Source organism: Pipistrellus hanaki (assembly GCF_964339955.1).
Source record: "Pipistrellus hanaki genome assembly, chromosome: 2".
Classification (NCBI taxonomy): domain Eukaryota; kingdom Metazoa; phylum Chordata; class Mammalia; order Chiroptera; family Vespertilionidae; genus Pipistrellus; species Pipistrellus hanaki.
In genome coordinates, this window is record NC_140504.1 from 267,290 (window position 1) to 286,372 (window position 19,083).

Genomic DNA, 19,083 nt, shown 5'->3' on the forward strand with positions numbered 1-19,083 from the left:
CATCAAGATAATTTTTGAAGTGTCATCATTTAAAGGGGGAAATCAGCTGCTATTGGAAAAATGCCTTTCATAGACAAAGTGATGGATAAATGAGGCCTTACTGTATTTAGTCTTCTCAAATGTATTGTTTCCTTTTTTAAATGTTATCTTCAGAGAGAGATCTGCTTGCTTATTACTTGCTTAGCTATCTTTAATTATATGATTTGCTCCTTGTTCAAGTTGTTTATGAAAGTGTCACGATAAAATATAGTGACCTACAGAAAAATGACTTATAGGCCTAATTCCATTCCAAGAATTCAAGGGACTTTCCAAATTAATTTATTTGAATTCTACTTGGAATTTGCAGTTCAGAAAAGAGAGACACTAATGTTTTTATCATCTATAAAGTTAGGGTTTCTAAGCAGATGATTTATGTTTAACTTCCAGAAAACTAACTTCTTAAGTATCATCAAGTTTTGTTACAGGTGTTAACGAAAAAACCATTGAAACCTGTAAAGAATTTTTTTAATGAGTTTATTTGAGCCAAAATTGTCGACAATTGCCGGGAAGCAAAACCTCAACGGATTGAGATAATGCTCCGAAGAATGGCGAGTTACATTTCTCTATTTATACACCGAAATCAAAGGGGGGACATAGGTGGGTTACATGAAATTCATTGGTGATGGAGTAAGGAGGCGGGAGAAAGCAAAGCGGTGGGAAACTCCTGGGATTGGATAAAAAGTAAAACGATGGACGTGTACTCAGGTGAGTGCAGGAACAATTAACATGATAAAGAAGGAATTTGAGGCATCTGTCCTGGCGCCCACCACATTTGGTTGTGCCCCAGGGGCTCCGGAAAAAAGGGAAGTTACAAGTTACCCAGACATCTCACAGATATGTTATCTTGGAGGCAAAAAGGCAAATGGGCTCAGTAAAAAGATCAAAGTTGATCTTTGTCTGGGAAAATATCTGGGACATGACTACCTACTATAACCTGTTAGATATTTAATTTTCAAACCATCTTTTGTGGTTATCTTAGGTCTCTGGGTTTGCAAGACTGCCACGCAGGCCTTCCCTGAGCTTGTCAGGTTAGCATGTGGCTTTTTTCTTTCACACAGGTCTCTGTCCACAAACAAATGGTGTGTAGTATATGACCTTACTGATCTATTTAACTTCCAAGGGTTTTATTTGACAACAATCTTGAAATGATTGATTTGTTTTTCAAAGAGTCAGATGTTTTTTCCAACCCTCTGTCATTTCTTAAATGAATCTGGATTAGCGAGGTGTAACCACGTAATTTTAAATTCTTTGCTAACTAGGAATAGGAAATTTGTAAATGTACAATAAACATTCCGCTTAGTCAGAACGATTGAGGATGACTGTCAGGTGCTCAGCTACAAAATGAAATAAATTTACATGTTCAAAAAATAAAGCAAATGTCAGAAACTGCAGAGTAAGCAACTGTTCACTTGGAAGTTCCAAGAGAATTTACTCCGTCAGCCATCAGCCCGGCGTCACCGGCCCGCCCTACGCCCGGCGCTTTGCGCCTGCGCGGGGGACGCTCTGGAGCAAGATGGCGGCGCCCAGCCTACCCACTCCCGAGCACGGGCACGTGGGCCGGGGCGCCTTCCGCGACGTGTACGCGCCCGCGGAGGACACCTTCCTGCTCCTGGACGCTCTGGAGGCGGCGGCGGCCGAGCTCACACGGTGCGAGTAGGCGAGAGTCCCCGTGGGACCGCGGTCGGGCGTCCTGGAGGCGGCGGCACCGGGCCCAGGAAGTGACCGGAGGCGAGGTCCACCGGGCAGGTTAACACCGGAAGCCGTCACCAGGTTCCCCCCAGAAACAGTAGCGAGGGCGCCGGGGTTCCCTCGGGTCGGGGTCGGGGTCGGGGTCGGGGTCGGGGTCGGGGTCGGGGTCGGGGTCGGGGTCGGTGTGGGTATCCGGGCGACGCGCGCTCCGGGCGGCCTTCCGCACCTTCCCAGCCGCACCGGCCCCCGCGGCTCTTTAACGCGAACGAGGAAGACCGGCCCTCGCGTCGCTGAGTTTACCCGGAAGCCGCCGGCGCCGGGGCACAAACCGGAAGTGAGGTTGAGCTCCCAGGATGGAAGTGATTGTGTTAATTCTCCCTGGAAGATATTTTTCTGGTTGATTTTTAGAAAGAGAGAGGGAGAGAGGGAGGGAGGGAGGGAGGACAGAGCGAGAGAGAGAAAGAGAGATTGTAGAAACTTAGTTACCCGCAGCCTCCATGGTAGCACCTTACAAATAATAACACTGACCTGTTGAAATGCTCACTGTAAACTTTAAATTTAATGACCGAAAAGAACGAATGCCTACATTGTCAATTTTTTAAATGAAAGGAATTTGGGTAGTTAGATGTATTTTAAAATTAAGCCTTGAAGTGGCCTTTCTCAAGATGAAACAGCTATGTGTTCATTCCTCTTTAAAAAAAAAAAAAATATATATATATATATATATATATATATATATATATATATATATATATATATATATATATATATATATATATATATATTATTGATTTTTTACAGAGAGGAAGAGAGAGAGAAACATCGATGAGAGAGAATCATCAATCTGCTGCCTCTTGCGCACCCCCCACCGGGGATGTGCCCGCAACCAGAGTACATGCCCTTGACTGGAATCGACTCCAGGACCCCCCCAGTACGCAGGCCAACACTCCATCTACTGAGCCAAACCCGTTTTGGAACATTCCTCTTAAACTTGGTTGGATTTTTCCATGTATAAAATGGCCCGACTATTATTACAAACTAGTTTTCATTGTAAACTATGGAACTTTTGAAGTTACTGAAATCTAGACTAAAACGTTTTCTAAATCATGGCATATCAATGATTTACAAGCACAAATTGGGCTCCACAGTATGCTGTACAAGAACCTAATTTTGTTTTAAAGTTTTGGATATTTCTGGTATTGGAATTTTATTTATTTATGCGGTCATAACAGTTTATTTAAAATATAAACTGCCTGGTAAGAGTCAGTAGACCTTCCTATAGCATAATAAAGGTTTATCAGCTATGGGACTGGTTCCTAAAGTTAGGAACCCAAAATTCTGTTAGTGGGTAATTGGGGAATTGGGTATTAGTGAGACCCCCTAAATCCCACCAAACCTATTTCTGTAGTGGGGATACTTGGTGCTTTTCACACCAGATATGTTTGTAGTTATAGGTAAGGAATTAAATTTAATTGAAGGACAAAATACAGTAGAATGGAGATACTCACTGGCAGCCTTAAGATTATTACTAATACTTTAAGATCAAATACTTCGTTTTCCCAATTTAGTATATAGTACAAATATGGGATTTCTTTGCTGCTCTAAATCTGTTATCTGTAGAATGGGGTAACTTTCCTTCCCTAGGATATGCTGACGGGTTTATGAATGTTAAATATGTTTAAATTATAAAGAAATGTCTTTCACAAATAAATATAATAATCTAACTATCATTTTTGGAAATACTAAACTAGGAACTCCTCCTGGAAAGAATTGTCTTTCATATTAAAATGTCTAACCCTAAATTAACAATATTTCATAGCTTTTATGTAATATGCTATAGAAATGAATTGAACGCCAACTATTACTACATAGTAATAGACCACTATATTACTATCGATATATACTACATACAACATAGACTTAAACTACATACCCAAAATTTTAACAATTTTGAGCTGTGCAATATTAAATGAGGACAAAGCAGTTGTCAGAAAATTAACTCATTTATAAACTTATTTTATATTTGTATATTTTTGTGACATCCTGTACCTCAGGTGGATGGTAATAGGGGAGAAATGGGTTAAAAGGAGCGTGAGAGTTCTTTCCTGTGATGTGTGTTTGCTGCAGCTGCAGTAACGGACTTTGTTTTGTTTAGAGTGGAGCTATGCCTGGAAGTGGGATCGGGGTCTGGAGTGGTATCCACATTCTTGGCCTCCATGATAGGCCCTCAGGCTCTGTACCTGTAAGTGTAAGGAGGTCAAAGGCACTCAGAGATTCATTGTACATACTATTAGGTATTGCATGAATGAAATCATTTCTGTAATTAGATAATATGTACCTGATGGCGTCTGTTTTAGTAAGAACTCAGAATGCACATGAACTTCCCTAAAAATTGTAACTGCGTGTTTTATTCCATCAGAATGGATAATTATAGAAGCTGCATAACAATTTTAGGTCATCTCTAAATTTGAATTTTTTGAGGTAAATAGTTTATCACAAATTAATTGGAAGTTACCAGAATTTCTTTTGAAAGTTCAGAATATAGAAATTATAAAGGTAAAAATTACCTATAAATGTTATCACATGTTTGCTTCAGTTTTTTTTTCCTGTTTCCTATTTTTCAGTTAATATGGTATCATAAGCATTTTTCTTCCAAAAATTCTTTAACACCTAGTCAGTCACTGGTAACTGACACTATAATTTGCATCCAGAAGATGAAACAGGCGTGGTGCTTAATGGTTTAAATTTTATTTTTCATGGCTGTAGAGTATTCCTTCATTGGATTCATAATTTAATAACTTCCTTCAGATGTGCATGTGGTTATGTGTATTCTACTTTTGCACATTATCCTAGATAATAAAAGGCTAATATGCAAACCAACCGAACAATGATGTGCACTGACCCCCCTGGGGGCAGACGCTCAATGCAGCAGCTGCCCCCTGGTGGTCAGTGTGCTGGCAGCTGGGGTCACAGCTGACCAGCACAGTGGCGGTGGCGGGAGCCTCTCTTGCGTCCACAGCAGTGCTAAAGCCACTGGGGAGCGGGCCTAAGCCATCACTTGGACACTTCCCAAGAGCTCCCAGACTACACTGCAAGAGGGCACAGGCTGGGCTGAGAGACCGCCCCTCCTCCCTGTGCATGAATTTTGTGCACTGGGCCTCTAGTATCAATATAATCGCCTTCTTTTTTAATCAATGTAATAAATCTTTATTCTTTTCCTACCATTATGAAAATATTCATTTTTTTAAAAAATCTGTTTCACGAAAAAGGAATGGAATTCCTTGAATTTTTCAGAAACCAATCTGTCCCCTGGGCATAGGATATAGTTCTTCCTTTTCTGTTGTAGGTGCACTGACATCAACCCCAACGCAGCAGCTTGTACCCTGGAGACCGCACGCTGTAATCAAGTCCATGTGCAGCCCATAATCACTGATCTGGTGAGATGTTACTCCTTGCCCAATAATAATTAATTTCCTTTTCAGACAAGTTAGGGTCAGCAGGATTTAAGTCAAAGATACTTGAGTGATTAATTTTTAACCCACTAAGCAGTATATCTCACAATTTATAAGTTCTTGACTGATATAATAAATACTTTGTCCACAGTTCACGGGGGATTTCTGTTGACTTGTGTACAGCAGGCTCTGTCTGTCACAATGACAGAATCCACTTCAAACTGGCTTCACTCGAGTGGGTGGTTTCAGGCACAGCTGACTCTAGGAACTCAACTGCCGTTACAGGCGTCCTTTCTTGGGTCTGAACTTCTCTCTAGTGGCTCTGTTCCTAGGAAGGCCTCCCTGGTGGTAGCAGGATTCTTTCCTGTCTGCATCTTATTCTCCAGCAGCCCCCATGGAAAGAAGCCCTGTCTTCCAGCAAAAGCCCCAGAAGGACTCTAGCGTGGATCGGCTGGGGTCATGCATCTTTCTTTCAATCTAAATCCTCATAAAACAGTTCTCCTGGTTGTAGACAGTAAATACTTAGCTCAGAGCCTATAGATTTAAAGCTGTGCTGTCTGTACAGGACAAATGTACCAATTAGACCTTCCTCCTCACTTCTAAACGTGCAACCACGTGTCACAACATGGGCTGAAGGGCTGTGTCTCCTGAACACCATCTTCATTCTGATAGTCTTATTTCCTTATTTTTAGGGAAATTCATATAATCTTTATCTGAGTAAAAATGTAAAAATATTCCTCTCCACTTCTGTTAATTAGTGTAGTTTGACACATTTTTCTTTCTAAAAATAGATATTTTTTAATATGGTTGATTTAATTTATACTCTGGTTTAAAGTCTGACAGTTGTTTGCCGGGACCGGTTTGGCTCAGTGGTAGAGCGTCGGCCTGCGGACTAAAGGGTCCCGGGTTCGATTCCGGTCAAGGGCATGTACCATGGTTGCGGGCACATCCCCGGTAGAGGGTGTGCAAGAGGCAGCTGATCGATGATTCTCTCTCATCGATGTTTCTAGCTCTCTATCCCTCTTTCCTCCTCTCTGTGAAAAATCAATAAAATATATTTAAAAAAAAAAAAATTAAAAAATAAATAAATAAAGTCTGACAGTTGTTGAACATTTAGGTCAAAGGCTTGCTACCAAGACTGAAGGAGAAGGTTGATCTTCTGGTGTTTAATCCCCCATATGTAGTGACTCCGCCTGAGGAGGTAAGACATAACAGAATTTAATCGTTAATGCTGTCTACTGCTTCCTTTCTAAAGGCAAGCGAATTTCATCATTCGATGTCATCTGTGGATTAACACAAACTGCTCTGATTAAACTGACCCATTGCCGTCCTTTAAATTGCATTCGAACCGGGCCATGGCATTTAAATTCATGTGTGTGTAACTGTGTGTGTGCATGCCCTTTAATTCCCCTTAAATTCTCATAGGAATTCTTTTTGAAAGTTTCAGGTTCCCTCCTCTCAAGGGTATTATGAGGCAGTGTGTGTGGGAAAAGGAGGAAGTTATGAAGGTAAAAGATAAACTTAGAGGTTAGATCCGGGAGAGAGAATATACTGGTGATAGAGGTGCATACAGAAAGTTGTGGCTGTACTTACTAGTGTATCTAGACACACACACACACACACACACACACACACACACACACACACGGGAGCTGTTGGGTGTGTCCCTGATCTGAACAGGTAGGTCAAGGTCTGGTCCCGCTCAAGGCTGCAGGCCTGGCTTGACTCTTCCCTCCTGAGGGACACCTCCCTCCTCTGGGTGTAAGAATGTGGTTGGTGCCAGCTGATCTTCCCAAGGGCCCATCCAGTGTGAGCACCAACACTGGCTGAGCATCCCTGGGGGGCAGATCAGCAGGGCCAGCCCAGAGGGCCTCTGTCCACCTGGGAACAGAATGGAGAAGGGCCTGGCCAAAGCTGCCTTCCCAGGCACCTGTCCGCAGACGCCGCACTAAGTGCAACATCTGGAGGAAGGCACGAACCTGGAAAAGGAAGGAGTCCTAGGAATGCCAAAAGGGAAGTCTCTAGGAGGAAAGTTGGGACAGAAACAGGAAGGCGTGGATTTTCTCAGGATTCACTTTGTGGAAAGTTGTACATTGAGGAAGATATGAGAATAACTTAAATACAAATGAAATTGAGCAAGTGGACACATTGAATGTTCATCAATAACTATATATGATTATTTTCCATCATAAAATGTTATCCAGTCATTAAAAGCAAGTTAGAACTCAACTAGAGTACATGAAGAGATTTCATAAGGTATTGCATAAGAAAAGAAAAATATACATAAATATACATAAAATTGATGATTGAACTATTGCCTCATTTTTCCCCCAAACAGTGGGAAAATTAATTTTTTATCATTATTTTCTAACTTTATAATTGGAAAATACTATTTTCCTAATTTTACAGATAAGGGAGGAAATGAATTCACAAAGACTACAAATTTATACAAGGTCACAAATGCCTTTTGTATGGCAGTAAAATACAAAATACGTACTTGTTTGATGACTGTTACTTGTCAAAAAGAATAAGTTTGAGCCTGGCTGGTGTGGATCAGTGGTTGAGCGTCAACCTATGAACCAAGGAGTCATGGTTCGATTCCATGTAGGGCACATGCATGGGTTTCAGTCTTGATCCCCAGAAGGAAGCATGTAGGTGGCAACCAATCCATGATTCTCTCTCATCATTAAGCTGTTAACCGAGCGGGACTTATAAATACGTCAAACGTAAACAATATCTGGAACAAGGAGGACATATGAATACGTCCTTGAAATATATGTTGCACCCTGAAACAGACAGTATATATTTTTTGTAATCTTTATAATTGTTTGTAAAATTTATAATTTTTTAATTCGATGTTTCCATTTTTTTTGTTGGTATTCTTTTCTATTTGTTTGTAATTTTGTATTTTCCTTTGTGCTTTATATATAAGTAAACGAAAAAATATATATTTCATTTATTTTAATTAAGTATAAATAAAAAATAATAATAATATGAAATTACATCCACCGGGCGTGATGTACTGACACGTCCTAGTGAAAGAATATGCGCCCATTATACGTTGCATAATTAAAAAGGGAACTCCCTGGTTAACAGGTTAATGTTTCTCTCTCTCCCTCTCCCCTCTTCTCTGAAATGAAAAATATATATATTAAAAAAAGATTAAGTTTGTGCCGAAATTAGTTTGGCTCAATGGATAGAGCATCGGACTGCGGACTGAAAGGTCCTGGGTTTGATTCCGGTCAAGGACATGTACCTTGGTTGCAGGCACATCCCCAGTAGGGGGTGTGCAAGAGGCAGCTGATCGATGATTCTCTCTCATTGATGTTTCTAACTATCCCTCTCTCTTCCTTTCTGTAAAAAATCAATAAAATATATAAGAAAAAAAATGACTAAGTTTGTGATTCTGAACGTAAGTTGAGTCAAAACAATCTTTCCACTGGTCACAGGTAGGAAGTCATGGAATAGAAGCAGCGTGGGCTGGTGGCAGAAATGGTCGAGAGGTCATGGACAGGTTCTTCCCGCTGGTTCCAGATCTCCTTTCGCCAAGAGGGATGTTCTATTTAGTCACCATTAAGGAGAACAATCCAGGTATGCAGACCACTATCAGACTGTACTCTATAAAGTCACCTGGGATGGTAGAATAATCACTGACCACCGATAGTGCGGAACTCATGCTGGAAGAGGGATTGTAAGAGGCTGGTTTGGGTTTTTAAAAAGGACCGTCCTGCGGTGGGAATGGCAATTCAAACACAAAACCTTTTTTCTTCAACACTTCACCCTCCATGTTGTGAATTCTCTCTCCTCTGGTCTTCATGCCCTTGAAAATTCTGCTGTGCACATTTAGCTCATCTGAAGTTTTATCATGAAAGTGATCTCATGTTATGGATGTTTATGCCTTAGCTTTCAGATTGCTTTGTAACTAAATTGACCATGTACACCTCAGGGTTTGATTTTTTTATGTTATACCTATATCCTCAGCCCTTCAAATCACATTATGACTACTAGGTTTTTGTTTTTTGTAACTCCATTTTCTTAGTTCAGTCTTCAGTGTTGTTTGTAAAAGGGAAGGTTTTTTGCTTTTTTTCAATGCACCTAAATGAAATGAGCTATTTTTATTTTTATTTTATTTTATTTTATTTTTTTTACAGAGAGGATAGAGAGCTAGAAACATCAATGAGAGATGAACATCGACCAGCTGCCTCCTGCACACCCCCTTCTGGGGATGTGTCCACAAGCAATGTACATGCCCTTGACCGGAATCGAACCTGGGACCTCTCAGTCCGCAAGCCGACGCTCTTTTCATTGAGCCAAACCAGTTTCGGCGAAATGAGCTATTTTATTTACTATCATTGTCCCATGTTACTGTACACTTGGTCCAAATCTTCATTGTTATTTTTTATCCAAAGGGAAGGATTTGAGCAGAGAATGGAGCTAAACAACTAAAAATCTTATTGCTGTAATAACAAGGAGGCTCCACTGCAACACAGGCCATTCAGTCTGGCTAGAATTCTCAGTATCACCTGGAGGGTACAAGTGCTCCCACCTTTGTCAAGTCCAAATTCACTGTAGTAGAGTCCTGCTTGGGGTGCATTGTTTTCTCAGATGAATATAATTTATAAATAGTCTGTATATTATTTATTAAACTGTTTAGCTATCATATACACTTCACCAAATGATTTGGTTTACCTTTGTTTTAATTTCCGTTTTAGAAGACATTTTGGAAACAATGAAGGTGAAAGGTCTTCAGGGGACCACTGCACTTTCCAGGCGAGCGGGCCAAGAAATGCTTTCGGTCCTGAGGTTCACCAAGCCCTCGCACGCTGTCTGCTCCCCGTTATAGCGAACTAGCAGCCCATCGCCCGGTACCACACACAGCAGGCTGCCCCCGACTCCGCAGGAGCTGGGAAGGAGCCGTGCCCGCCGTCTCCTCTCTGGGCTTGTGTTCGGCTGTGGGCTGGCCCCCCATCCCTGTCCCTGTCCATGTTCACTCCGGCTCCAGGGGGGCATGAGCCAGGGCTCAGCAGATCACCAGCCCCTTGTCTCCATCTCCGTTATGGGCCTCACCTGCGTGCACAACCTCCTTCTGTCTGGTTGTGACCCATTGTGGCATCCTGGCCTAGTTTGCATATTCTCTCTCTCTCTCTCTCTCTCTCTCTCCTCCTGGCCTAGTTTGCATATTCTCTCTCTCTCTCTCTCTTTCTCTCTCTCTCTCTCTCTCATTTTCCAGCGTATGAGACGACTTTTGAAACAAAAGTCAACCGAAAATCGGGGGTCGTCTTATACGCCGAATATATCCCAAAAATAGGCGAATATAGGCCTAAACCTATGTTTTATCTGTAAAATTAGGGGTCGTCTTATACACCCGGTTGTCTTTTTCGATTGACTTTTTTTCATTTCAAAAGCCGTCTTATATGCCGGAAAATACGGTGTGTGTGTGTGTATGTGTGTGTGTATAAAAATATGTATTACATTGAATATACATATGGATATACTAGTATATACTGTGTGTGTGTATGTGTGTATAGATTGGCTGAATGTATTCACCGTATTTTAAACTGAAGTAATTTTTGGTTAACAAGTAAAACTCAGAAATTCGTCAAATAGAGAAAGGTAAGAGGTCTGGGCATCATCTTTCACCTATGAATCAAGCCTGCAGACATACTTACAGGAAGTGCAAGGAAATATGTACACTGGGTATACTTGGTGTTTACATATAAACGATAGTTATATTATATGTGAAAGGCCATCATTTCAGCATTGCCTAAAACAGCACAACAAGGAAGTCAGCCAATGTGCCATCACCAAAGGGGTTGGTAAAGTAAGTTACAATATGCCCAGGATCCTGAATGAGTGACATCTGGCCATCAAACGACTCGGATCTGTATGGCCTGAACCAGAGGGGTTCATGACATACTATTCAGTGAAAGAAATGTTACAGAACAGTATTGTCCCGCATGTTTATTTTTAAAAGACCCACAGAGAGGGTAGATTGGTGCATATAGAAGTCTCAAAGACATCAGGTGGGAATGGAGGAACTTTTGCTTTTTTGTAGCAGCATTTGTACAAGGATAATGTATTATATAATTTTAAAAAATTTAATTAAAAATTTTTTAAATATACTTTCACTTGTTATTGTATTTATTCTATTATTTATAAATTATAATTTATAGTGGCCCAGTGCACGAAATTCATACACATTAAAAGAGAATTAGAGGAAATATATTGCTATTTGCCCTTTATAATAGAAGTGTTGAGATGAAAGAAAATTAGTAAAATGTATATGAAAATTATCCTCTTGTCAGAGTCTGGGGCCTGCCCCGGGACCCAGAGTCAAGTCCCCAACCACCAGTGCACGCTTCAAAATCGCAAGAGACTGAGACCCAGACCCAGCTGGACCCATCCCTATTGGGCAAGATCCAGACCTGGCCAGCCCCACCCCCATCAAGCCCCACCGGGGGCAAGGGGAAGTGGGGGATGGGGGAATGCAGCCTCAGGTCCCTTGGCCTGGCACCAGGCAGGGGGCACAGCCTCAGGGCCCGTCAAGCCCCGCCAGGTGGGAGGTGCAGCGGGTTGGGGCAGGTGTGTGTGTGTGTAGCCTCAGATCCCCTGGTGCATGCTGGGCAGGGGGCGTGGCCTCAGGTGCCCCAGCACACCCTCAGGTCCCCTGGCTCAGCACCAAGGTAGGGGAAGCATCCTTGAAGTCCTTTGTCAAGCCAAGCCAGGCTAGGTGGCGCAGCCTGAGGTCCCTGCTGATATTTGTTATGGGAACCCCACCTCCGCTGTCGGTGCAAGCCATCTTGTGATAGCATGAGGGTTAATTTGCATATTACAGCTTTATTATTCTCCTCCTTGGTATTTTTTTCCCTATCTTTTATCCTTTACCATATATTTGTTTTCTTCTTGCATAGATATTGCAAATTGCTATACATTTTTTCTTAGACCAAGAATTATATGCAAATAGAGGCCTGATGCACGACAATTCATATACCGGGCCTTCCTTCCCCTGGCTGCTGGCACCACCTTCGCTCCAGCCGGAGACACCCTTCCACCTTCCCCCGCTGCCAAGGTATGGAGTGACTGGGGTGGTGCGGAATGCCTGCTGGGTTAATTAACCCTGTTGGGTTAATTTGCATACTCCTCCCGATTGGCTGGTGGGCGTTGCGAAGGTATGGTGAATTTACATCTTACTCTTTTATTAGTATAGATAAACTGACCACTCAAGTGCAGTGGAGGAGATGCCTATCCAAGAAAAGTCAGAAGAACAAGGGTTGAGGACTCTACTCTTCAAGGTTAATTAAAAAAAAAAAAAAAAAAGTGTAGAATTAACACAGATAAATAGGTCAGTGGAACAGAACACACCCGGGAATTTGGCAGCACGAGAAGGTGCAGGAACCTGGGACAAGATCCCGCTTCCTGCACCTTGTGATGCTGTGAGAACTAGCTATCCATATGGCTCAGGAGTTCCATGGTCCAGCACTCCAACATTTAATTCCAGGTGAATTAGGCATAGAGTTTTTTTTAAGCCCTGGGGAAAGAACAAAACTTTAAAGATTGACAAATTTGACTAAATCTAACTGGGAAATTATATACAATTAAAGAAAGCCACAGACCACATTATAGCCAAGCCCCGGCCAGTGTGGCTCAGTTGGTTGAGGCTTGTCCCATGCACCACCTGTTCAATTCCTAGTCAGAACACACACCCTGGTTGTGGGCTCAATCTCTGGTAGGGGGTGTGCAGGAGGCAGCTGATTGATGTCTCTCTCTCTCTCCCACTCTCCCTTCAACAAAAATATTTTAAAAGTCAAGCCCTGTACTTGAAGAAACCTTGTAATAGATGAACATTATAATCAATAAGATGATAAACTTACAAAATAATGACCAATAAAGAGATGAAATGAAGTCTCTTGGTAGACAGGTAAATAGAAATGAAGATGAAGACCTACCATCTCACAGCTGCCCAGGGAGGAAGCGTCCTGTGAGACTGAGTGCTGGAGAGGAGGAGGGAAAGCAGAGGTCCCTTGGTGCACACCCCGGGGAGAGCAGCCTGAGCCCACCGGAAGCCACAGAGCAGGCAGCCCCCAGCTGCGGTCCCTTTGGGGCATTTACCCAGAACATCCAGCACATTTGCACAAGAAAACACATCAGGAATGCACAGGCAGCTCTGTTAAAAATGGCAACCAACACCAATCGGGATGACCGGTAGTGGGGGAACTGGTGAGTGCACAGATGTAATCTGACCCTAAAAAGTAGTTATATTGAGTTAAAAAGCAAGTTATGAAATATAACATAAAAAAGGATATCACAAATATGAATTTTTAAAAAAACAACTGTATATTATTTATGAACACAACACGTGATAAAGTGTAAACTCTCAAATAGGAAGGAGTCCCACCAATTTCAGTTTAGCTCCAGGGAAGGAGAGGCGAGGCCTCAGAGAGGAGTACAAGAGAGTAACATTTTATTTCTTTAAAAATTAGAAGCAAATGTGGCAAAATAGTCTGTGAAGAGCACAAGGGCTTTATATTATTACTCTGTATATTTGACATATTTTGTAATTAAAAAGAATTTTAATGGGCACATATGGCAATAACAACAAAATAATAAATTATTATTCACAGCACAAACTAATTTACTAATAACTTAGTTATTTAAACTATGGAAACTTATGTACATACATTAGAGCATGTTCTACAGAGAGTTAAAAATAAATCCTAAAATTTGCAATTTACATTAGGGTTTTAAGTTAATAATTTTGCTAATGGACTTTGAATCTCATGCACGTTAAAATGTCCCTACACTATAATGTAAGGGGTGTTCTCTAGAGTTGCCAAAGCTACGGAAATAAAACTTTATTAGTGTGGTACTCTGAACGCCAGTCTTCTTTGGAAAGCGCTCTCCTCAGCAGGGACCAGGAACAAGCACTATGTACAGGTGTATGTACAGCTCGCGGAGTCGGCGCGTCTGTGTGAGGAGTGGTGCCCACTGGCTACAGGCTGCACAGCACAGGGCCGAGCCCCGCCGGAAACACTGCTCCCTCTCTCCTTCCCTCCCTCCCTCCACTTCCTGCCTGGGGTTTGGGTCGGAGGCCGAGAAGTACCAATACTGGAAAAGCTTTATAAAACAATTTTTAAAGAAAAAGTGTACCTTTGAAAGAGAAGTAGAGAGACCTGGGAAGATTGGCCGTTTGAAGAGGGTGAAGAAGAGGTAGTAGGGTTTTGCTATCTGCACTTACTGAATCTCTGAGCCTCGACGTGGTAGGATATCAAATACTAAGAAGAAATTCAGGAGACAGACAGAACTGGGTAGAACTCTGCACCTACAAACACAACTCCAGAGATTGAAACTCACATAATGTCATCCTCGACAGCAATACTCTGATCACATTCATACTATTTCAACAATAACCATTTGGTGGTGAGCGGCTGTTTTATTAACATGAACTGCTTTTGCCAATTAAACATTTGCAAGAGATGATTAGTTGATCTTTCAAGTGACCTGGCTGCTAGATATGCTAAGATTCCCCAGGGATGAAAGATTGCAATGAAATTATTCCAAGTTCCAAACCTCACACGTTCTGTTTTGGGTACATTGTTATGGTGACACTGCTGTGACAAAGGCAGGTTTCACTCTGCTCCATGTCAGCCTGTCCTATTCCATGGTACTTTGTACTGAAATCCTTAACTTGACTAGAAAAGTTAGCTTCCTCAAATCTAATTTAATGTAACTTTGGCAGTATGAAAAGCAAAATTCCCTTACAAAATTGAAAGTCATCTACAGCATTTAATTTTTTTAAATTTCCTCCATCACCAATCTTAAGTTTCAGAACGACTCATTAATTTTCTTCCTCCCTCTCACAGAAGGCTAAATGCCACTCTGCTTCATGAATAAAGTAATCTGATTCCTGTTCTCTCAAATTCTCACGTAACTGAGTAATAATTCACGGACGAGTCTACAGTTCAAATGCCACTGGCGCACGGAACCTCTTCCACAGCAAAGCTCCGTGGCAGGAGTTCATCCCTAACAACGAAGGCCAGGAAGGCCTGCTGCCTTGCTGAGGGAGGACTACAGAGCATGCTTCAAGCAGCTCAAGATAAACTATATTGATAGCTTAGTCATTTTTATCATTAATCTACAAATAGCAAAATGCTAATTTTGACATAACTAATAAATAAGTCTTAAAATATTGCTAGGTATAAATCTTCCCTCTCAATTCTTTTGTCTCACTGGACTGTTCTAGAACATAGATCAATGCAAATTCCAAATCTGTAATTTAGGGGTTTTCCATATTTACTTTTAAATATACAAAGAGATTAAACTATTTTATAAATATTTTCTCTCAAAGACGTAATATTCATATATAATATCCGTAAGTAAGAGAAACTGTTACAAACCAACGTAAAGGTAAGTAGACCAGAGTGCAGGGCCATTCCATTAACAAGGGCCCCGAGCAGGCTGTTTAAGTTCGCTCACTGCCTCCGCACAGCGCTTCTGGGCGGCCCGCCCACTGCCTGTGCTTTCCTTCAGGGTCGCTTCCAGGGGGGAAGGTCTCAGAAGAAGGTCTCACGACAGAGTGGACAAGTGGATTTGTTGCTCGATGTAAACCATTTGTACTGAAAAAGAAAAGGTTTTAAATGTTCAAAGAACTTCTCAGAGTTGTTACGTTACCTCTACATCTAAAGGTACCTTGAAACGATTCACTGAGAAAGGCGGACCACTGACAGCTCCTCCCATTCATCTCCAAACCACCACTCAGTGTCACTTACAAAGCTACAGTGTGGCTCTTCCCAGGGCTCATGCACCCCGGCTGAGACCGGCCAGGAACACCTCCAAGCAGCTAATGTCCATGTGCCCTTTAGGAAGAGCAAGAGTGCCCTGGCCGGCCTGGCTCAGTGGCTGAGCGTCAACCTACGAACCAGAAGGCCAGGGTTCATTCCCGGTCCTGGCCCTGCACATCCTCCGGTTCTGGGCTCAGTCCCTGGGTGGGGTATCAAGGAGGCAACCAATGATTCTCTCTCATCATGGATGTCCTGTCTCTCTCTCCTTCTCCCTTCCCCTCTGAAATCAATAAAAATAATTTAAAAAATAAAATAAAAAGAGCCAAGTGCACTGATGCCAGATGGCCCTCAGTTCCACATTTTTTCCGTTCACTTCATGGTCTAGATTAGGGGTGTCGAACTCAATCAGAGAAGGGGCCAAAATCTAAAATCCAGCCTAAATCGCGGGCCGAATGGTTTACTGAACAGTCATAAACTGACAATGTCATAAACTGACAGCGGAGTGCAGTGATGACAGCGTGGTGCGGGCCACATTGCAAGGCCTGGCGGGCTGGATTTGGCCCGCGGGCCTTGTGTTTGACATATGTGGTCTAGATCTTATAAGACCACCTGTTTGAGCACTGAGACCTGTATTAGAAACACCCAATGATCAAAATGCTTGCATACCATTTTCTTGCTACCATTTTCACTAACTTACTATTTACTTTGTACAGATTTTTAAAAACCAACTTAGTATGTCTCCCATTAACTACAATTAAGAGTTTATTTTTCATTGTTTTCTTTTCCAAAGTTAGATATATTTTATACAGAAAGTAATAAATAAGTTAATTTCTTTTCTTTCTTCTTTTTTTTTTTATTTTATTGATTTTTTTACAGAGAGGAAGGGAGAGAGATAGAGAGCTAGAAACGTCGATGAGAGAGAATCATCGACCAGTTGCCTCTTGCACACCCCCTACCAGGGATGTGCCTGCAACCAAGGTACATGCCCTTGACCGGAATCGAACCTGGGACCTTTCAGTCCGCAGACCAACGCTCTATCCACTGAGCCAAACCAGTTTCGGCAGTTCATTTCTTTTTAGACTCACCAAACAGGCTGAGTGGAACTTCTTCTTGCATGTTCTACAGGCTTTTTTGGGAAGAGAATAGTTGAACCCATGGATGACTGAAAAGCAGATCATGCAATCTTCAACACCCTCAAAGCGTTTGTCTACATTATTTTTCCATAATGCTAAGCCTTCCATAATACTTCCATTCTGTTAACAAGAAGAAAACAGGAATATACAATGAAAACAACCAATCAGTTATTCAACTTCAAAAATTTTAAAGTTGACTTTTAACTTGGAGAAAAGAAAGTCTGTGTTGCTGTATTCACTTCTTTTAAGTTTTATGAATATTGGTTTTCAAAATGAACACCGAAATTTTGGGACAGATAAATCTTTCCCCAGTGAAGACAGGATTTAAAAAAGGGTTTTGCACCAATACTTCAAGGTTCAGTCTCAGCTTGTTGCTTTATGAAACTCTTGCTAAGTCAATCATTTAGATTTTTTCTGAATTTTAAACTAAAACAATCATTTTATCTTCCCAGCTGCCGATCGGCTCCAGCTCTAAACACTGATGAATATATTTACTTTTTTAAAAGTTTTCTTTACTGTGCAATGTTCACAATGTGTAAACAAAGCTGGAAAGATTTATAGGTGTTTAAAAGTTAAAGGTCTTTAAAATACTGGGATTTCTATAATCTAGAAGTAGAGTTGAAATGTTAGACTAAGAGTAGCTTGGAGGGCATTCATCTGTCTGGCATCTTACAAAACAATTCCACTCCAGTCCTTTCCTTAATCACGACGTTTGTTCTGTGTCATTTATAACGTCAATGAAGTCAGATCGATTCCTCTCACACACCAGGGATTACCAAGTCACTCAGCACATATCTGTGCCACCCAAGGGCCCAGGCAACCCATTTCCACCTCAAGCAGGAGACGTGTGTCAATCTCCTCCACGGGCAGGAGCCGAAGGGGCCCTCAGTGTGGAGGCCAAGTGTGAGCGGGAACAGACCTGATGGGTGAGGTAGGTGCTCAGCTGCAGCATCCAGTTCCGCCACTGCTGCACGGCCACGCCCACGCGCCGCCCGCTCTCCACGGAGATGGAGCCCAGCGGGTAATTGGACGGCAGCTGTATTATCAGCTCGATGACGATGTCCTCGATGCTGTAAGTGGCCATCACTTCGCGAGTAGTGGCGCGAGCCTTCACCTGCACCACATGGACGGTAACGTTGGTTTTGTCAAATTTCTTTCCTTTTTTCACTCAAAAAGCATTTCAATAGGTCGACTATTAGCAGCCAAAGTTTTCATTCAAACAAAACGCAGGTAAACACTTTCACTTATTAGACATCTCTATTTCCTAAGCACCTGACAGTCGTCCCTCGGCACCCACAGGGGACGTAGCAGGACTCCCTGCCCCCACGAGTGAGTCCCTCTGCCCGTGGGTCCACAGCCCTGGAAACCAACTGACTCTGGACCCGAAGCTGCTGAGCCGTGGACGGAGAACCCACTGGTGAGGAGAGCTGAGTGTCTTTTGTGGTGGTTTAGGACATTCCAAGTGTATTTTACTGGGAATCCACTACCATAGAATGGTTTTATTTTATTTTATTTTATTAGCTTTACCATATAACACTACTTTCTGCCTAAACAGACAGGTTAATCATCACCGCTTGCCTTCCAGGGCACCCGATGCCACGCGTCTGTCAAGTCTCCCTCTGCAGCAGATTCTGAGTTTCACAGCACAACACGCACCCTGGTTCTGGTTTTCGTTCAGCATTGCAAATGCGTGAGACACCAATGACCACCCTTCACAACTCTACTCTTCTGACGCCCGAATTTCCAGGCTAACACCTTGCATCACCTCGAATGTCTCCTCCAGCTCCTCCCAGCTCTTCAAGCTTTAATAAATTTCCACACAATTCCCCAACACCCGTTACGTTCTCATCAGCACTGCCCAACCAGGCCTGCCCCTGCTCACAGCACTCCCCACACGCCTCAACCCCGCGCTCTCCAACAGCCCAGGTTTCTATCACGGTCAGAGCGGCTGCACAGAGGTAAGTCCACTGCCTCCGCCTCCACAGGAATGGT

At 42.3% G+C, this 19,083-nt stretch overlaps 2 protein-coding genes across 3 annotated transcripts in view; one reads left to right on the top strand and one right to left on the bottom strand.

Annotated features, from left to right (window-relative positions):
* Positions 1 to 1,364: 1,364 nt before the first annotated feature.
* On the top strand, positions 1,365 to 10,630 carry HEMK2 (HemK methyltransferase 2, ETF1 glutamine and histone H4 lysine). Of its 2 annotated transcripts, XM_084873559.1 has the most exons (6): positions 1,370 to 1,686; positions 3,884 to 3,970; positions 5,075 to 5,165; positions 6,298 to 6,381; positions 8,630 to 8,771; positions 9,893 to 10,630. In XM_084873559.1, the coding sequence occupies exons 1-6, from the start codon at positions 1,553 to 1,555 to the stop codon at positions 10,021 to 10,023; spliced, it is 669 nt and encodes a 222-aa protein (XP_084729685.1). In that variant the 5' UTR covers positions 1,370 to 1,552; the 3' UTR covers positions 10,024 to 10,630. The 2 variants fall into 2 exon arrangements, with proteins under 2 accessions (XP_084729686.1, XP_084729685.1); XM_084873560.1 differs by lacking the exon at positions 3,884 to 3,970 and having other exon boundaries at positions 1,365 to 1,686.
* Positions 10,631 to 13,624: 2,994 nt separating this feature from the next.
* Positions 13,625 to 19,083, bottom strand: part of LTN1 (listerin E3 ubiquitin protein ligase 1) — a 48,752-nt gene continuing 43,293 nt past the window's right edge. Inside the window, exons 28-30 of the mRNA XM_084873528.1 lie at positions 18,011 to 18,205; positions 17,044 to 17,211; positions 13,625 to 15,793 (exon numbers count right to left, since the gene is read on the bottom strand). Of these exons, the coding sequence (XP_084729654.1) occupies positions 15,731 to 15,793; positions 17,044 to 17,211; positions 18,011 to 18,205 (426 nt within the window). The 3' untranslated portion in view covers positions 13,625 to 15,730. The remainder of the gene's footprint in view (positions 15,794 to 17,043; positions 17,212 to 18,010; positions 18,206 to 19,083) is intronic.